We start from the raw sequence: 17,197 nt of genomic DNA on the forward strand, positions 1-17,197 counted from the left end.
GTACAAACAGCTGCCTTTTCAGTTTACATTTCAGCTTTGCTGCTGCTACTACTAAACAGCCTCTTACAGAGCCTGAGGAAGAGCTTGTACACTCTCCACAGAGCAGAACAGGAGAGCGATGCAAGACCAGCAATGAACCAGTGACACTAACTACACAAAAGTGCTACCAACCCACACACGAAACAAACAGGAACAATAGAGAATCTTTTTCCTTCTAATCTCTTTTTATTCCAACAATTCTATGGGTTCCTTGTTTTTGTACTTATTATTATAAGTAAGAAAAAGTGTCCTGATGGAAGTGTGATTTTTAAGTTGACAGTGCCCTTCTCACAAGTGAATAAAGCAAATTATTGTATGCAATTGTATCTTAAGTACGGTTGCGTTTCTGACAGAGAAATCTCTCTCCACACCTATGTTCAATACACAATTACATTTCCATTAAACTATTTTTCAGGTCTTCTAAACTAGCATAGTTGTTTTGGCAGAATCTCTCCAGTCCTTAATTACCTGTCACTTCAAACAGTCTCTTCTTGAATGAACTGACAACATTTCCATCCTTCCGCCTGAGTAAGGGGCTGCTTCTCCTTTCTGTCACCTTCTGTTTTAACCTGGAACGCACCTTCAAGTTGGGCTCTGAGGCTGGGAATTAAGAGAAGAAAATGGAGAATTTAAAATTAAAAAGCTGTTTCACAAAACAGTGCTTCCTATCCTTGAAATACCCCTCGCTCAGCCCCCACCTAATCAGAGAAGAGAGAGCAATTTAATTACAGCTCCTCAGCCCCTGTTACCACTTCATACCTAAGGTCAGACCTAAACTCTGAGCAGACCAGAGGAGGAAGGAGAAGCTTAAAATATGCTCTTCCCAGAAATGGTGCCACTCTAGAAAGCCCCCTTAGCCACCCCCTACCCCAGCCCTGAGCCAACGGTAGAAGACAGCAGAGAAAGTACTTTATTTTTATTTCCTTTTTTTCTTCTAAGCAAAATCACTGAATCTCTTTGTTTTATAAATTTCTGTGGTTATTATTCTACAGTACTTGAATGGTATTGTGACAGCGTCGGGCCAGATGGCTATAGGAGCGTAATAGAAGGCAGATATATTAGCCCCAGGCTAAGTAGGTCCCTTCTCCTTCGGTAAGGTAACAGGGAAGGTTCCAGAGCAATCAGGAACCTTCTGGAGACAATTAAGACAGGCTGATTAGAACACCTGCAGCCAATCAAGAAGCTGCTAGAATCAATTAAGGCAGGCTAATCAGGGCACCTGGGTTTTAAAAAGGAGCTCACTTCAGTTTGTGGTGTGCGTGTGAGGAGCTGAGAGTGAGAATGCGGACTGTTGGAGGACTGAAGTGTACAAGCATTATCAGACACCAGGAGGAAGGTCCTACGGTGAGGATAAAGAAGGTGTTGGGAGGAGGCCATGGGGAAGTAGCCCAGGGAGTTGTAGCTGTTGCACAGCTGTTCCAGGAGGCACTCTAGACAGCTGCATTAAACAGGGCCCTGGGCTGGAACCCGGAGTAGAGGGCGGGCCCGGGTTTCCCCCAAATCCTCCCAACTCCTGGTCAGACACAGGAGGAGTCAACCTGGACTGTGAATTCAGAAAAATGGCCAAGCTGAGGGCTGCCATAAAGCTCCAAGGCGAGCAAATCCGCCAATAAGCGCAAGACCCACCAAGGTAGAGCAGGAACTTTGTCACAGTATATATGTACCTAATGTATTAGGTCGAGATGTGCTTGAAAGATTTAGCAGCACAAAGCCCATTAAAAGTCAGTGAGACCTGTACTCCTAAAACCCTTAAGTTCTTTTGAAATTGTCTCTAAACAGATATATTCCCCATATACTTCTCCCTCTCTTTAATGGAGTACAGACCTACCACACTGTCAAAGATATTTATAATAAGAGTGGCATTTTGGTGGGTATGTTAAAGAAGAAAAAGAAAGAAATTTCACTAGTCAGCCACTGAGTTTATTTTTGTTTCCAGTCCTTAGCGAAATCCCTGCTATTTCCCTCTCTCTCTCTCTCTCATCCCAGCTGTGATACAAAGAAAAGTATCTCAACATAAGGATAGACAAAGTTTTCTATAGCAGCTAACAAACAGCAGAAATGTGGATTATTAATATGCAGTTTTATTATTAAAATTATCCAGAGGCCAAGGAAAGCTTCATTTTACTACATTCCTACTGTAGGTGAAAACTGGTAACAGTCTCGTTGGGAATCCCCTTCTGGGTTTAGACTTTGATCTGATGGTAGAAATAGCAACAAGCTTCTGCTGAGGCCTTTTGATTTCTTATAGGCATATAATTCATATCAAAGCCCATTGGGAGAGCATTTCTTAGTGAGCAGTTCTGAGCCCTAAACCTTCAGGATTTTCTGAATAACTGCACCAAAACAACTGCATTTACTGCCGTTCTCTGAGAATATTGATACATGAAAATATAAACTCAGCCTGAAAAGGAAGAAGTAAGATCAAATGCCAGGAATCCTAGAGATTATATGTAATGAATTCTGGCAAGTTCTTCCACCTTTTTCCTTTACTGAATGGACAAGTCTTTGAATATGAATGCTAGAGACCAGGTTTTGTGGTGTTTATTAATTTGAGGCATCTCTAATATGAAAAAATGTTTCATGTACCCATTTATCTGCTCTTCTAAGTAAGCCTGTAACAAACAGACTGCTAAGGATTAGTGCAGCCACCTGGCAGGTAAATTTAGGGTAGAATTTGTTTATGTTTCATTGTCTGGCCATACATCTTGGCTCATCAATATCTTAACACGTAGAGAGGGTTGGAAAATAGGATCAGTTTTCTCTCTCTCTCACACACACACACTCTAACTATCTCTCACATGCTCTCTCTCCTGTGTGTGTGTGCACATGTGCACACACTCACACAGAGTTAGAAATGGAGGAAGAAAAGAAGAGATGAAATCCTGGCTCCATTGAAGTCAGTAGCGTTTTGCCATTGACTTCAGTGGGGCCTGGATTTCTAATTCCAGCTCTCTTCTCACGTGCACTGTGAAGGCATTTGTTTCCTGTTGTTCCATTAGTTTCTAAAGTGATGAGCACATTCAAAATGCCTGAGATAGATCAATGGGGGTGCCATTTTGCCTGCTCAAGAGTGGTACAAAATGTTTAGTAAACTCAGGACTGGTTGGCTTTGCAATATCTCTAGCCACTATTTGTCATGCCTCTTCTAATGGTGCTAAATAGTTCCTGAGAGAACACTGCCTCCTGTGTGGTCTACAGTGTGTGCTGCTTTCAGGGGAACTATATAACACCCTGATACAAAACTAGAAATCTTTGAAGAAAATTTTAAATTTAACTTTGATTTTACACTTTATCAGTCACTATATGACTCATCCACAGGAAAGCAAATCTGATTTATTTCTTTAGAAAGATATGGTTTTGATACAGAACTGTCAACTTACAAATTAACGTATGATAAGATTACATTGGTGTACCTGGAACATATCTATGTGTGCTCAGACCATGAATCTCATCTAGTTATAATTGCATTTGGAAGTAAGGTAACTCATATATTGTGCTGACTCAGTTTGCGGTTAGGGTTCATTCTATTTATAATTCTCCAAACTCCCAAGCTGCAGGAGATGATTTCCATACCAGTGACTAACTAATGTGATGTAAATCCTCTGGGTCCAGAGAAAGAGCTCTTCAGCGTTCACTGGGGAGAAGTTCCACTTGTATATGAATGTATTTCATGCCCAGTCACACTGATTGCCTTTCTATTTTTAACCATGTTGCCATCACACTCTGCATTTCAATCAATCACATAAACAGAGATGGCAGTCTTTTTATGTGGATATCTGAGTTTATGCGCCAGCTGAGAAGAAAACCCTTGCATAAAAGAGGAATATCATTATTTAAATGAAAACGATAAATTTTCAAATGAAGAGGAAGAAAACAACCCAGTTTTTTAATATTCCAAATAAAAGATAAAAATTAAAGCTTTAAAGAGTATGAGGTTCAGAAAAAGACTTTCTTGAATATCTGTTGTGAAATGCAGCAAACTCAGAGCACTATGCCAGACAAGACTCTTAATGATAAGAGGTGAAAACTCATATTTTAATACAGCAAGAAGAGGGTGTTAGGGCTGATGGTTAGAGTATAGGGTTGAGGAAACAGTCCTGGGTTCTAATCCTGGCTGAGATATCAATTTGGTCTGTTACCTTGGAAAAGCCCACAGGGTAAAATCCTAGCCCTGCTGAAGTCATGACAAAATGCTCATTGACTTCAACAGGTCAGGATTTCACCCACAATCTCCACAGGCTTCAGTTTATTCTGGTATCAAAAGATTGTAACAACAGGCATCTATCACTGTTTTGTCAGCATTAAAGAGATACAGTCAGGTAGTTTAGACTCCTAATATAGTCTTTGTTCTTAAAAAAGGTTTATCATAGTTCAGTATTCATATAAATGATTTGTAGAATTAAAATTTTCATTGTTTAAACTGAGTGAAATGCTAACAAGTAAACTAAACTAAAAAATAGGGAAAAGTAAATTATATGTTTACATTATTTCACTTCTGATATTCAAGCTTTTTTATTAGTAATTCTTACTATATAATTTTTAACATTTCATTGTCCCTTTATTTAATTAATGTTTACAAAGTGCTTGGAGATCCTTGGATAAAGATGCTAAAGAAGTATCAAACTTATTCAGTAGTAGGTTTTAAATGAGTATTTGGTATGATGGTTTAACTATTGGTTCTTAGAAGTAACTTTTGTTATGTCCCATTATCAGTCAAAAAAGACTTTTATGACTCCATATAATGGTTCATTGATGCATTAAGACTCTGATTCAGCATGGTATTTAAGCATGTGCCTAACTTTAAGCAAATGAGCAGTCCCATTAACAAGAGTCTACAGCTAGATTCAGCCTGGCTGGTACAGGATGGCGCAAATTCCACCTTCCTGAACCAGCAGTCCCTTACATGCCAAGGAGGATGCATCCCTAAATCAGGGCAGGAGGTGTTTCCACAATTGCCCTTCATTGGGGAAGCTATACAGGGATAGGACAACTTAAGTTTCTCTCAGGGCCTCCATAGCATCCCTGGTGGCAGAGACAGAAGTGGGATTATGCTGACTAAGAAGCCAGCATAAACCAGAGATGAATCTAGCTCATAGCTTGTAAAGAAATTTGCATCTGGCTCTCAGCTCCATCAAGCTTTTGGATTGCCAGTCAGCACAGCACTTTGAGCTAGATCCACAAAGGGACTTAGGTGCCTAAATGCCTCTTTAGGTACCTAAAGTCAACATTTAGGTGCCACTGGTATTCACAAAACTTTCACTGTCTTGCTGCCTAGCCTGTGGGTGCCTAAATTTCTGCCACTAAAGTCCCCTATGTGCCTAAGTTTCTGCAAGTGGGCATGTGCAAAACCACCTACATTCAGACACTGCTGAGTCATTCGGTGCCTACCTCATTCCTAAGCTATGGCAGGATTCTCAAACTAGGTGTTCCCTGACTGTCTCACATGTAGGAGCCAGTCTGGTAGGAATGCTCTGAGCATGATTTAACCCTCACAAAAGACAGCTGGGTATGAGACTTTGTGGGGCTGGCTGTGTATTTCCCATTATACCCAACAGCCCAGTGGTTAGCGCACAACCCTGGGCTGTGGGAAACCTAGATCTGAACTCCAACCCTGCCTGATTTGGAGCAGAAATTTGAACCTAGATCCCAACTGTGTGCCCTAGCCACCATGCTAATGAGTATTTTAGGGTGCATTTCTCAATCTCTCCCTTTTAAGCTGTTCCTCTTGGTATAAATAATTAACTATTCATTGGGGCAATGACTTGAATCTGACTTTCCCACATCCCAGGTGAGTTCCCCTAACTACTGGGGATATTTAATTATTTATGCCAAGTGGAACAGCTTCAACAAGAGAGATAGAGAGACTCGTCTCTGAATACCCAACAGATCTGGGCACTCTCTTGGGAAGTAGCAGGCCCTGGATTTAAGTCCCTGCTCCAGAGCAGGGATTTGAAAACAGATCTCCCACATTCTTGGCTAGTTTAAGTGGCTTCCTTGCTGGCTTCTGTGAATCCCTTTCTTAGGTGCCTAACTTTTCCCATACAATGCATGGAGCCTGGGCACTCAGTTTGGGGCTGTGAATTCTACTGGGCAGAAGGGCAGCTAGGAGTTGCAACACCTAACTCCATTTGTGGATCTAGCCCTTTGTGTCTAGTTTTGCTGGTATCTCCCCAATTTAAGGAAGGGAAAATGTATTATTCAAGTTTGCTTTGGATAAAAGCAAGCAAAAAGAGAAAGTTGGTGGTAGACAGTTGGTGGAGTGTCAATGCACTAGAGAATCATTCTGCACATGCAACTCTCATTTGCAGTGTGTGTTCAGATCTAAAATGTTATGGGCCCTTTCAGTAATGTTGGCAGTTTAGCATCCCATTGTTATCAGTTTGCTTAATGTCTACTGAAATGCTGACCATAATATCATTCGATATTATTTCTCCAATCTATTCTAAATGGGCAACACCTAGAAATCATACAACACATGTTTTTAATTTAAACTAGCACATAAGAATTATAGGCAACTCAGGAGGTCAGCTGAGAGCAATAGCAAGAGTGCTCGAGTTCCTTCAGCTGAGAGAGGAAGGTAGTTCTGCAGAGCTGATGTTTCTGGTCCCAGAGGAAGGAGGGTGGGTTACATCAGAATGAATTTTTGGAATTTTGAGGTAGGTGGCTGTTGAGTGCCCTTGCAGAAGATGATGTTACTACTCCCTGCTATAGAGCTGTATGAACCATTAGCAAGGAAGCCAGTCGCAATGGGGTGGATCAACCAAATTGTAGGTTAAAACTTTGTGACACCCACCCCTTACACCATTGCAAGTTGCTCTCTAGGGAAATTTCCTTAATGGTTGGGTGAGACATACAACAGTTCACACTTAGGTAGCCAGTACCTGTAGGGAGACAGTACTGCAGCAAAGAGCAGCAATCCTATACTGTTGACATTAGAAAGAAAATATGACACTGTACATAAGTACAGATGATTTCACTGAGATCACCCCTCTTACTCAACTGTATGATATCACAAGTAGGCCCAGTCTCTCATGAATAGTGCGATGATGTAACACAAGCATGGGAGACAGAAAAGTAATACACTGAAATCATGTCACATATTACAGTGTTCTTAATTACTTGCAATGTACAGATACTGGCATTAAAGAATGCAGTCCAAGAACTGGATCACTCCCCAATGTGAAAACAAGGCTGAGATTTCTTGGATAGGATTACCTTGACTATTTCTTTAATTGAACATACTCAGATATTTAAGAATCCTGTTGGAGGAATCAAAACACCTAACATTGAAGGGGGAAAGCCTTATAAAGAAAGGGTGTTTAACAGATAATAGTACACTGCTTTCTGATGGTGCCTAGAAAACAATAGTACTTTTGTATTACAAAAGTATGTGCCAATTTCAAATCAGCATTTAATGAACCAAGGCAGGAAATGGGGGATGGGATAGGGGTATAGTGAGCCAGTCCTCATCTTGAGGCTAAAACCATATATAGGAAACCTGAGGAGCAGAAAGTGAGCTTTTGTCAAGGCTTAGGATGTATCTATAGTGAAAGCATTTCCTTTTATTAGCTCATAGGCTGGTTTTAGAAAATCGTAGGGAAGCAGAGGTAGTTGACACTAACTTTGGCAATAGTGACTGTTTATATTTTTTTTAAATTTAACAGGCAGCAACTTCTGTATGTTTCCAAGATTTGTTGCATCCCATGTAAGAATGTCAAATTTGTTCCCTATAGCTCATGCTAAAATCACTATTCCTGAGTTCATTTAGAGAAATAATAATAAGGAATGTTGTGATGTGTTTAAGTCCACAAAGAGAAATACGACAAAGATAAAGAATTAGCAAACTATTTAGTAATTTTAAAAAATTGTTGGTATTTTCTCTTTATTTTCGGGTACAGATGACCATTTTATTTGGGGCATGGAGGGTCATATTTTATTTTGAATAAATTATGTGGTATTACCATAATATATTATATTGTATTGACAAAGAAATAAAATTGTTGACATGACTAGTAGTTGTATTTCTAATAATTTAAATTGTTTTTAAACTTACAGTGTTATATCGTAGAAGTATCAATAAAGGCAATAACATTTTCAAGGGCTGATTTTCAATAAGCAGGATGATGCTTTAGACTGGAGCAATTTACCAGTCAATTACTGAAATAAAAAAGAAACCTTAACATAATACAAAACTGGTTTTAATATACTCTCATCCCTAAAACATGGTGGTTTAAAATATATAATAAAAAGGGATAACATGTACCTCTGGTACATTCTATAAAAGTGAAGGTCAGGGAAGATAAATGGACAGTCTTTTAAAAATATATATAATTTTTGATACTGAGGGCCCCCAATTCTTCTCCTAATTCTTTGTTTCCAAAAGCCTGAGCCTGCATCCTGACTTAGGTATGTTTGTACATCAATATGGGTGGGGCAGCCACAGCAATACTTGGGGAAACTGAGGCTGCTGAAGAGAGGGGACTGCTGCTATTTCAAAGAGCAGCAATCTGAAAACTACTGGGGGTAAGCATCTTTGTCCTTTTCTGTCCCCAAAGGATCCGGGGGAAGGACACACATACACACTTTCCCAATAAAGGCAGCTGAGGGAGGAATACCTGTGTCACGCCAAGAATCTGAGGCTAAGGTGCATGCCTCATTTCACCTCATCAGCATGCCATTCCAGTGAAGACAGCTGAAGAAAGAGGAGCATATTTGCTTCCCAAGAGTCTGGGCAAGCAGGGGTGGAAAGAGGGCTCAGGAGAAATACCACACACACACAAACACCTCTGAGATAGGAGGGACCAGAAGCTCCCAAATCCTTCCCAATAACCTAGACGGCATAGAGGGCACAAGATTACCACACCTCCATTAGCAAGAAGTAGTTGACGCTGCTGTAGGCTCCCTCCTGAAGCTTCTGGGATGCCCAGGACCCTTCCAAAGATGGCAGAGAGCTGAGGGAAAGGGGTTCAGAGAGGAGGGTTGCCAGCTTTGACTTCCTGCTCCCTCAGTGGCTTGCTAGAGAGCCACCAGTAGCCCTTACTTTACTGGAGGTGTGTGAGGATCTCAACTTCATCCCAGGGTGCACTAGGTTCTGGGAGAGGCATAAATACTCACTGTTCTGCCTGGTGGTTTCTGGCTGCTGCTATTTTAAGCTGCCCCAGCCTCTTCAGCTACCTCAGAATATTTGTATTTATTAAAGGCCAAGATGTGCCATTTAGTTCTCCCAACCCTATGATTCACTAAGTGACCTCTGTGCTTATAACGTTACTTTCCAACAAGATCCAGTAATGGGGAGTTAACTCTTTCGATACTATGGGCATCTCTCATGGCTGGCGCTCTGGGAAATGCCAGCGCACTATACTAAAAGGTCACTGGCTCTTTAATTCTGATATTTTAAAATGCCATTTCAGGTTAAAGTTAGATTTATGAGAGAGAGAGAGAGAGCCATTTGCACCATTTCCTCTAAAGCTTTTCCAAGAACTACACGGAGCATCCATTCGGATGGGCCTGACTGTTGGGTGGTCCCAACAAGGCTAGAGCATCATGTACTGTGGTGAAGGATGAAGATGCTTTATTTTTCTGGCTTGCATCACCTAATGTGTTTTCAGCATGCACAGAAACTGTTTCCTGATCAGCCGCTTGGTTTAAAGGGAATGTTGATCACATGTGAAACCTTTTAGCCCTTTGCTTTATTTTAGTTTTGTAAAAGGTAAAATGCTTTATTTACTCAGGCTAAGGTAAATATCCAACCCCTAAATAAAAAAACAGGGTTAGTGAAACACATGTTAAAAACAGCTAATTAGATTAGAGGGATATTTCAGCCCTTTAGCTTTCTTCGGGCTATGGAAGCAGATTTAACAAGGTTAGTTGTTTTTCGTCTGTAGCCTAAAGAAGGTTCAGAACTGAAATCTCCCCTCAAGCCCATTTGTAAATTTCTACTACGCATTTTAGAATCTCCCTCACTGTTTTTCTCTATAGTCTACATATTAATGTAAAACCTGTTTCATTGGCCATCCCAGGAAGCATTAAGTTTGGCTCACTAAGTCTTTGCTGATTTAGGTTTATATATTTTATATTGTACCATATCCTCTTGCAGAGAATTAGGTGCCTTTTAAATCTAGGGAGGTGGAGCAAATGATGAACACTGGGTTGGATTCTCTATCGACATTTGGCCTCTTTGTGTCACTTGGGAAGCAAAGGCAACAGATTCTGGCTGCCATCTGCCAGAAGAGAATTCCCTGGCTATGGGGAGTTCTTCCCATGTGTGTATATGCCAGATCTGGGCCCTGCATCTGCCTTGACAAAACTCCCATTGACTTCAGTGGGGCCTGGGATTTTACCTATAGAGCTTTAATACATATTATGTAGGACGCATAGACCACATTTTGTTCGGGGTTTCCTGGAGTCTTAGACATGTGCATACCTAGCTTCAGGTCATTAACTGCCCTTGCCAAAACTGAGCTGTCTCTTTCTTTCCCCTCCATACCATTCATAATTTGGATATATTTCAGCTCATGGCTTACGCACATTAATGGGGTGAGATAACTATGTAGTTTATGCAATGGAGCTATTTATTCACATTGCTTTCACATAAGTTTGTATGTAACCACTCCATGTACTGGCCTCCAATAAAAGTCAATTTCAATAAGAACTATGTGCATGAAGTGTTTCCCTGATCAGACCCATAATTTTGGTTTTAGCCTACAGAAAAGTTTGTTATATTAAGTTATGGTGTAATTCTGTGACTTACTGGCTTGTCCTAAATTTTCCCGTGGCATCACAGGGAAAGCCAGATTATTTTAAAAGAGGATCCTGTCTGCTATAAGAAACAGAGGAATAACAGATAAATTAAAAAACAGTCTTGTAATATGGTGGAGGGGGAGAAGGAGATCATGAATACTTCATAGTGAACTTCCCCACTCCCTTACCCCTCAAATTTAGAAATTTTGACCCCACTTTAACATTATGGGAGGAAAAAGGTGCAGGAAGTCAAATACCTCTCAGTACACCTGTGTGAGGGACAGCCCTGATTTGGTTAGTTAGGGGTTGGGTCAGGCTCAGTGGTGAGCTGGAGCCGGTTCGCACTGGTTCGCTGAAACCGGTTGTTAAATTTAGAAGCCCTTTTAGAATGAGTTGTCCTGCGAGAGACAACTAGTTCTAAAAAGGCTTCTAAATTTAACAACTGGTCAAAAGTGGCGCCTTAGGCGCAAACTCCGTGGGTGCTCTGGGGCTGGAGCACCCACAGGGAAAATTTGGTGGTGCAGAGCACCCACTGGCAGCTCCCCATCCCACCCTGCCCCCAGCTCACCTCCGCTCCACTCTGTGGGAAGCCTGGGAGGGCTGAGAAGCAGGTAGCAGCTTTGCGCTCAGGCCCAGGGAGGCGGAGCAGAGGTGAGCTGGGGCAGGGGAGCGCAAGGAGGGCTGCCTGCAGGTAACATGGGGGGGCGCGCAGGGGAACCACTCCCCACCCCAGCTCGCCTCCGCCTCCCTGGACCTGATCGCGAAGCTGCCGCTTGCGTCTCAGCCCTCCAGCCCTGGAGCACCCATGGAGTCGGTGCCTAAGCTGCCACTTTTGATGTGAACAGTGGGCGGACCGGCTGCTCCCCCTGCTCCCACCCTAGTTTCGCTACCCCACCCCTAAGGGCCAGAGCCGCCCCAGGTAAGCACCACTGGGACTCCCCACTTCACCCCCCGGCAGGTCTCTCTGGCTCTTAGGGACGGGGCAGAGTGGGCACCCACTACGGTGGTCCACGAGACCCTCCTGCCCGGTTCTGGGGGCAGTCAGGGGAGGGGGGTGGATTGGGCAGGGGTCCTGGGGAGATGGGGGGAGGCAGGCTACGACCCCCTCGTGGGGTGACGAGGGAACCTGTTGTTAAGATTTTGGCAGCTCATCACTGGTCAGGCTCATGGCTGGCAGTGCTTGGTTTAAAGGAGATATCCCTGCATTGGATTAGCATCATCCCCTCTTCCACCCCAGTATACCCAACAGTGCTAGCTGGGAAACTACACAAAGCTACACTTTGTGTGAGTGTAACTAGCTAGTCCCACTCCCCATTGCACTCCCCCTAATATCCATGGAGTCATTACACTTTACACAAGCAAAATGACTCTCTCCATTGAAGAAGTGCCAGAGCTAATCCCCTTACCCTGGCACTCCAAGCTTTTGCAGGGCCACAATTTGACCCTTAGATGCTTGACTTGTAGACTGCAGAATATTCATGCTCACTTCCTCTAGTCCCCACACAAGAAGGAATTATTTAATGTGATGATTAAATCCCAGGGATATTAATCTAGGAGAAAATCCAACAGTGATAACTCATCTGATGGCAGGCAACAAACTACAACACTGTATTTCGCCAGCCTGCAGAAGCCCAGTATTAAACATCACCACCTTCTCCCCAAATTTAAAAGGACATTAATTTCCTCAGTAGATGAAAGCTCAGGAAGTCTACACTATCTAGGCATACTGCTTAGGTATGGTGCAAAGGTAAGACAGAATGTCAGCATGTAGGGAATTTGCTATAGCAGTACATGATGCCAAGAAAACTAAACACAAAAAGCAATATGTCTTGATTTCAGAATGGATAACTCTGGGCCAAATTCAGCTCTCGTATAAGAAAGTGCAACTCCATTGAAGTCAGTGGAGGCTGAATTTGGCCCTGAATATTTGTTAAACATATGTTTCAATAATTCCTATGATTCTGTAGGTATGAAGGTTGATTTTGTAAAAGGAACTGTCATGTTAATCAAAGGGAGGGGAGAGAAAACCACCTGTTTAAACTCTTAATTAGGCATAGATACTGCACATCCACAATGAACTTAATTAAAACAAGTTTACTTTCAGATATGCTCTTTTTGTTCTGGGATATAATTCCAGTCCTCTAAAACTTAATTAGCTAAATATACAATGTAACCTTCCATCTGGTAGAGTAATTTAGCTGGAATAATTGTACACCACCATAACTCAACGAGACACTGAGGAAAAGCATTGAAATGCTATTTCCTTTCCTTTGGAAGAGAATTATGTACAATTTCAGCATGCTTTGCATTTCTAACAGTTAAAGCCAAAAGGGAGGTATCACTCTCATTTATATTACTTTCCCATGAGAAAATCAACAGCAAAGTACAAAGCTTGTGCCGTTATTCATGAACAACTCTGTAATACTTATTTGGCTTTAGCCAGAACATGTTATTTGGCAGCTAAACCCTTTAATTAGAGTTGTGGGTTTGAACAGATTTTCATTGAAACTATGTTTTGTAGGAATTTAAAGAAGTATAATCTTTACAAACCAGCATATTCTATTTTGGAGGGGCTGATGTCATGTGACTTCCAGTATTCACCTCTCTCTCTTTTCTCACCTTTCTATATGCTTTGATTTGTTTTCCCCAGTTTTCAACTTTTCCCTGCCACTGGTACAGTAGTGGTGAAATCCTGGCTCCACGCCATTGACTTTAATGTGATCAGTATTTCACCCCTCATATTTTGACTCTCTGGGAACTCTCTTATTTGTAGGGGAGAGAGTTTCAAAAGCCACGCAAAAGATTTAGGAGCTCATGTCTCACTCACCTTACATGGGATTTGTGCTCCTAAATTCCTAAGGCTCTTTGGAAAATCTTCACCTATATGTATGTATTATGCGATATATTCTATACTCAAGCAAGTTTCCCTTGGCTTCAAAGGGATCTTTGCCTGAGTAGAGCATGTAGAGAAAGTGGCCCAATGTCTGCTGTTTGCTTTTGATGCAAAGTATGTTCATATTTGAAAGTCTTTTTGGAAAGCTTTCTGTGTAACAAAATCTGCATGTATCATGTTAAACAATTCACAAATGTAAAATACATAGGGTGCAGTTTTGACTGTTTTTCTACTTAGTAAACAAATTAGTGTGAGCTCAGAGAAGAGTAATACAAATGATAACAGGGCTGGGAGGACTGATGTAAGAAGAAATGATTATGAATATATTGCCATCTGTAAGTATGGGTCTTTAGAGATGTGGTAACCCAGTTTCCTTTGCTGAGGAACTTACAATTTAAGGACCTGATCTTGCTGAGGCTTATGGCTGTGCTATTTTTAGTCATGAGAAGTCCAATTGGCATCAGTGGTTATATGATTAAAGGTAAGCATAAGTGTTGATCCTGCACCAGAACTTACATTAGATATCACTCAAAATACATTGTTAACTGAGAAATCAAGTTTCTCATTTGTATTTCCTAGCAACTCAATCACTTAAAATCACCAAAGTAATATCCAAGCCAGTCTCCATTCATAAGACTTGCCATCCAATCATCAAAAAACTCTGCAGCACTCACAACTCAGAAAATGAAGGAGACAAAGGGAGCATTAACAAGACAGTAAGTGGACTAACTTTGCATAGTTTGTCTAAATGATGACTAATTGGGGACACAGTAATCATCTATCCACTAAGGAGGCAGAGGAATTATTCAGTGTAATACAAGGTGATGTAACTATAAGTAATGGGTCTAAATTAAGAAAAGAAGATTCACATTAAAATATATTGGGGGGAAGGGGAAAGCATCCTGAAAGTGAGCTAGAATAGTCATTTAAAGGGAACCCTTTTGTTTGACACACTGAAAAGTAGAGTGTGTGAATAAAACACATTACAAAAACAATCTTCCGCAGACAGGGGGATGAACTAAGGGTTTCATCCTGCTGGACTTTAAGTATGGATCAAACCCTAATAGGGTCCTTTCTGTGACGCTGTCTTTCGGTTTATTTTAGCATATTGTTATTTTTGTGTTCAATTATTTTGCAGTGCTTCACAGACTAAACTGCAGCAACACAACGTTTACAGCTCTAACTCAGGTAGCTACAGAACATTAATAGTACCAAGTAGATTGCAACAGTATTAGATTTCTTCAGAGCTATTGGGCTCCAGTACAAATTGATTGCAACTTTCCTCTAGTCTGTTCATTATATAAATCCGGAAGAAGCTGTTAACGTCAGTTTGCTTCAGATTCATTCGTTAATCAAAAGTGAAAGTCTCCTCTGTTTCTCAAACCTATTATTACTAATTATGCCCTCCAAACTTATCAATAGAGACTTTAACAAGGCTAAAAATTCCACCTAGTAATTAGCTGTTACAGGAGAAGAAGAGTCTCAAAGCAAATGGCCTGGGAATCAGGAGATTTGACTTTTATTCCCAGCTCTGCCAAAGATTTCCTGTGTCTCCTTGGGCAAATCAGTTAGGGCAAAATTCTCAAGAGTGTCTACTAAATTTGGCAACCAGTTTTGGGGAGCCCTGGATTGTCAGCACCTCAAAGTCAGATCACAAATAAGGAGAAGTATGTTTTCTTTGCTGTATTTTCACTGTTTTAACAACAAATATGCCCTTGCCATTTAATAACAGTGTACACTGTCCTAACCTTTAAAAGTTTATGTATATGCCCAAAGAACCTGAAAATAACTCCCTTCTGGAAATCTGGTAATTGAAGATTTGGGCCCTTTCTAGACTTTTTAAATGGAAGATTTGCACTTGGAGACCCAGAAGAAACCTACAAATGCAGTCTTTTCCTATAGTATTACTTCATGCGGGAGGGGCGGGGGTAATGTAGAAAATGTAGACAGAGGCACAATGAGGTGGGGGTGTGGGTCAGGAAGGAGAGGAAGAAAAGACTTTCTCACACAAAATGTTTTTCTTCTCAACCGCAGTCACTCCTGCAGATTAGTGAATCTATAAGCATAGCAGAAACCACAGTAAGGAACAAGTTTAATTACTTTCTTTAAAAAATACATTTGCTGAATTCTGATACAAGAATCTTCTACCTCACCATAATAAAGCAGGATTACCTGCTAAAACTGTGTTGTTAGTATGCTACCTAATTAGGCTAGTCCAACGTGGTCCTATTGTTTTTGTGTTTGGAGCTTCACTGTACACAGCACACCTCTCCTCTCCTTTACCACAAATGAACTCTTTGCTTACACTAGGTTTTTATTTTCCAGTCTCAAATAATATAACCTAGCATCAAAACAGCACCTTGTGCTATTACTAACTAAACATACCGTTCTGAGTTTCATCTGTACACACTTCCAATATTTGGCTAGTAAGCCGCAAACAATTTTCTTAGATCGTACTAAACCACAGATGAAAGTCTGCAGTTGAGTCCATAACAAAGTAAGGCACTAAAGACACAAAATCTAGAGAGCTCCTTACAGAAATGGAAGTGTTGATCAGTAGCACTGGTTTTCAATGTCTGCTTCAGGCATTTGTGCTGATGTGCAGTAGTTTTCAACCTTTTTTCATTTGCAGACCCCTAAAAAATATTGAATGGAGGTGCATACCCCTTTGGAAATCTTAGACATAGTCTACAGACGCCCAGGGGTCTGTGGACCACAGGTTGAAAACCACTGTTTTGTGGTAATGACAACCTTTCATGGACCTCTTAGATATAGTTTGCGGATCCCCAGGGCTGTGGAGAACCACCGCTGTAGAGCTATTAACTTGCAATTTATGCTCAGTGTGAGGAAAATAACCTCCAAAACATTAGTCGTTAGCACTAGCTGGCACTCAGGTGAAACACAATCTATAACTCTAGAAAAATGAAAACATTATCCTCAGTAACAATTTCAAGGATAGCACCATAACTAACAGTTTATAAGAGCAAAACACAATTTAAATATGAAAGTAACATGCAGAAAGGATAAGAAGCTCCTATTAGAATGTTGCAATATAAAAGGTATTCAAAAGTCTAGTCTTTTGATTGCCAGATTAGGACTCCAACCCATGGTGGTGTTCTCTGGAATTTCTTCCAACGAACGCCAAGAAATGATGCAAAATGAAGGCAGAGGCTCCATCTATAAGCAACTTTTAAAAAAAGACACATGGCTTTAGTTAAAACAGTGGGCTAATCTTCATTTGGAATTTACTTGCTTTTACTGGTTTGCATCAATACTAGAGCATAGAAAGTGAAATGTTACAGTTCCAAGAAAATGCAAACATTCTGGCTTTATGCCAGAATATTTTGTATTGTTTCAACAAGGTGAAAAGTAAGTTTTGTAGAGAACAACTCCCCCTCCATGAAATCCATCAGGTTTGTTATATTTTTTACTCTTATTCATTTTAAAGGAGCCTAGTCTAAAGATAACATCTTCCCAGTTAGACACACAGAGAATTATGGTGTTCAACACCAAATGGCTTTCATC

General features: G+C 40.9%; 1 protein-coding gene across 2 annotated transcripts in view; it reads right to left on the minus strand.

Annotated features, from left to right (window-relative positions):
* The window catches only part of HDAC9 (histone deacetylase 9), a 547,732-nt gene that overhangs the window by 246,023 nt on the left and 284,512 nt on the right, over positions 1 to 17,197 (minus strand). For both annotated transcript variants that reach the window (XM_077811396.1, XM_077811397.1), the window contains exon 7: positions 508 to 639. In XM_077811396.1, the coding sequence (XP_077667522.1) occupies positions 508 to 639 (132 nt within the window). The remainder of the gene's footprint in view (positions 1 to 507; positions 640 to 17,197) is intronic.

The sequence above is a fragment of the Eretmochelys imbricata genome, chromosome 2, assembly GCF_965152235.1.
Source record: "Eretmochelys imbricata isolate rEreImb1 chromosome 2, rEreImb1.hap1, whole genome shotgun sequence".
In the NCBI taxonomy this organism is placed as follows: Eukaryota; Metazoa; Chordata; order Testudines; family Cheloniidae; genus Eretmochelys; species Eretmochelys imbricata.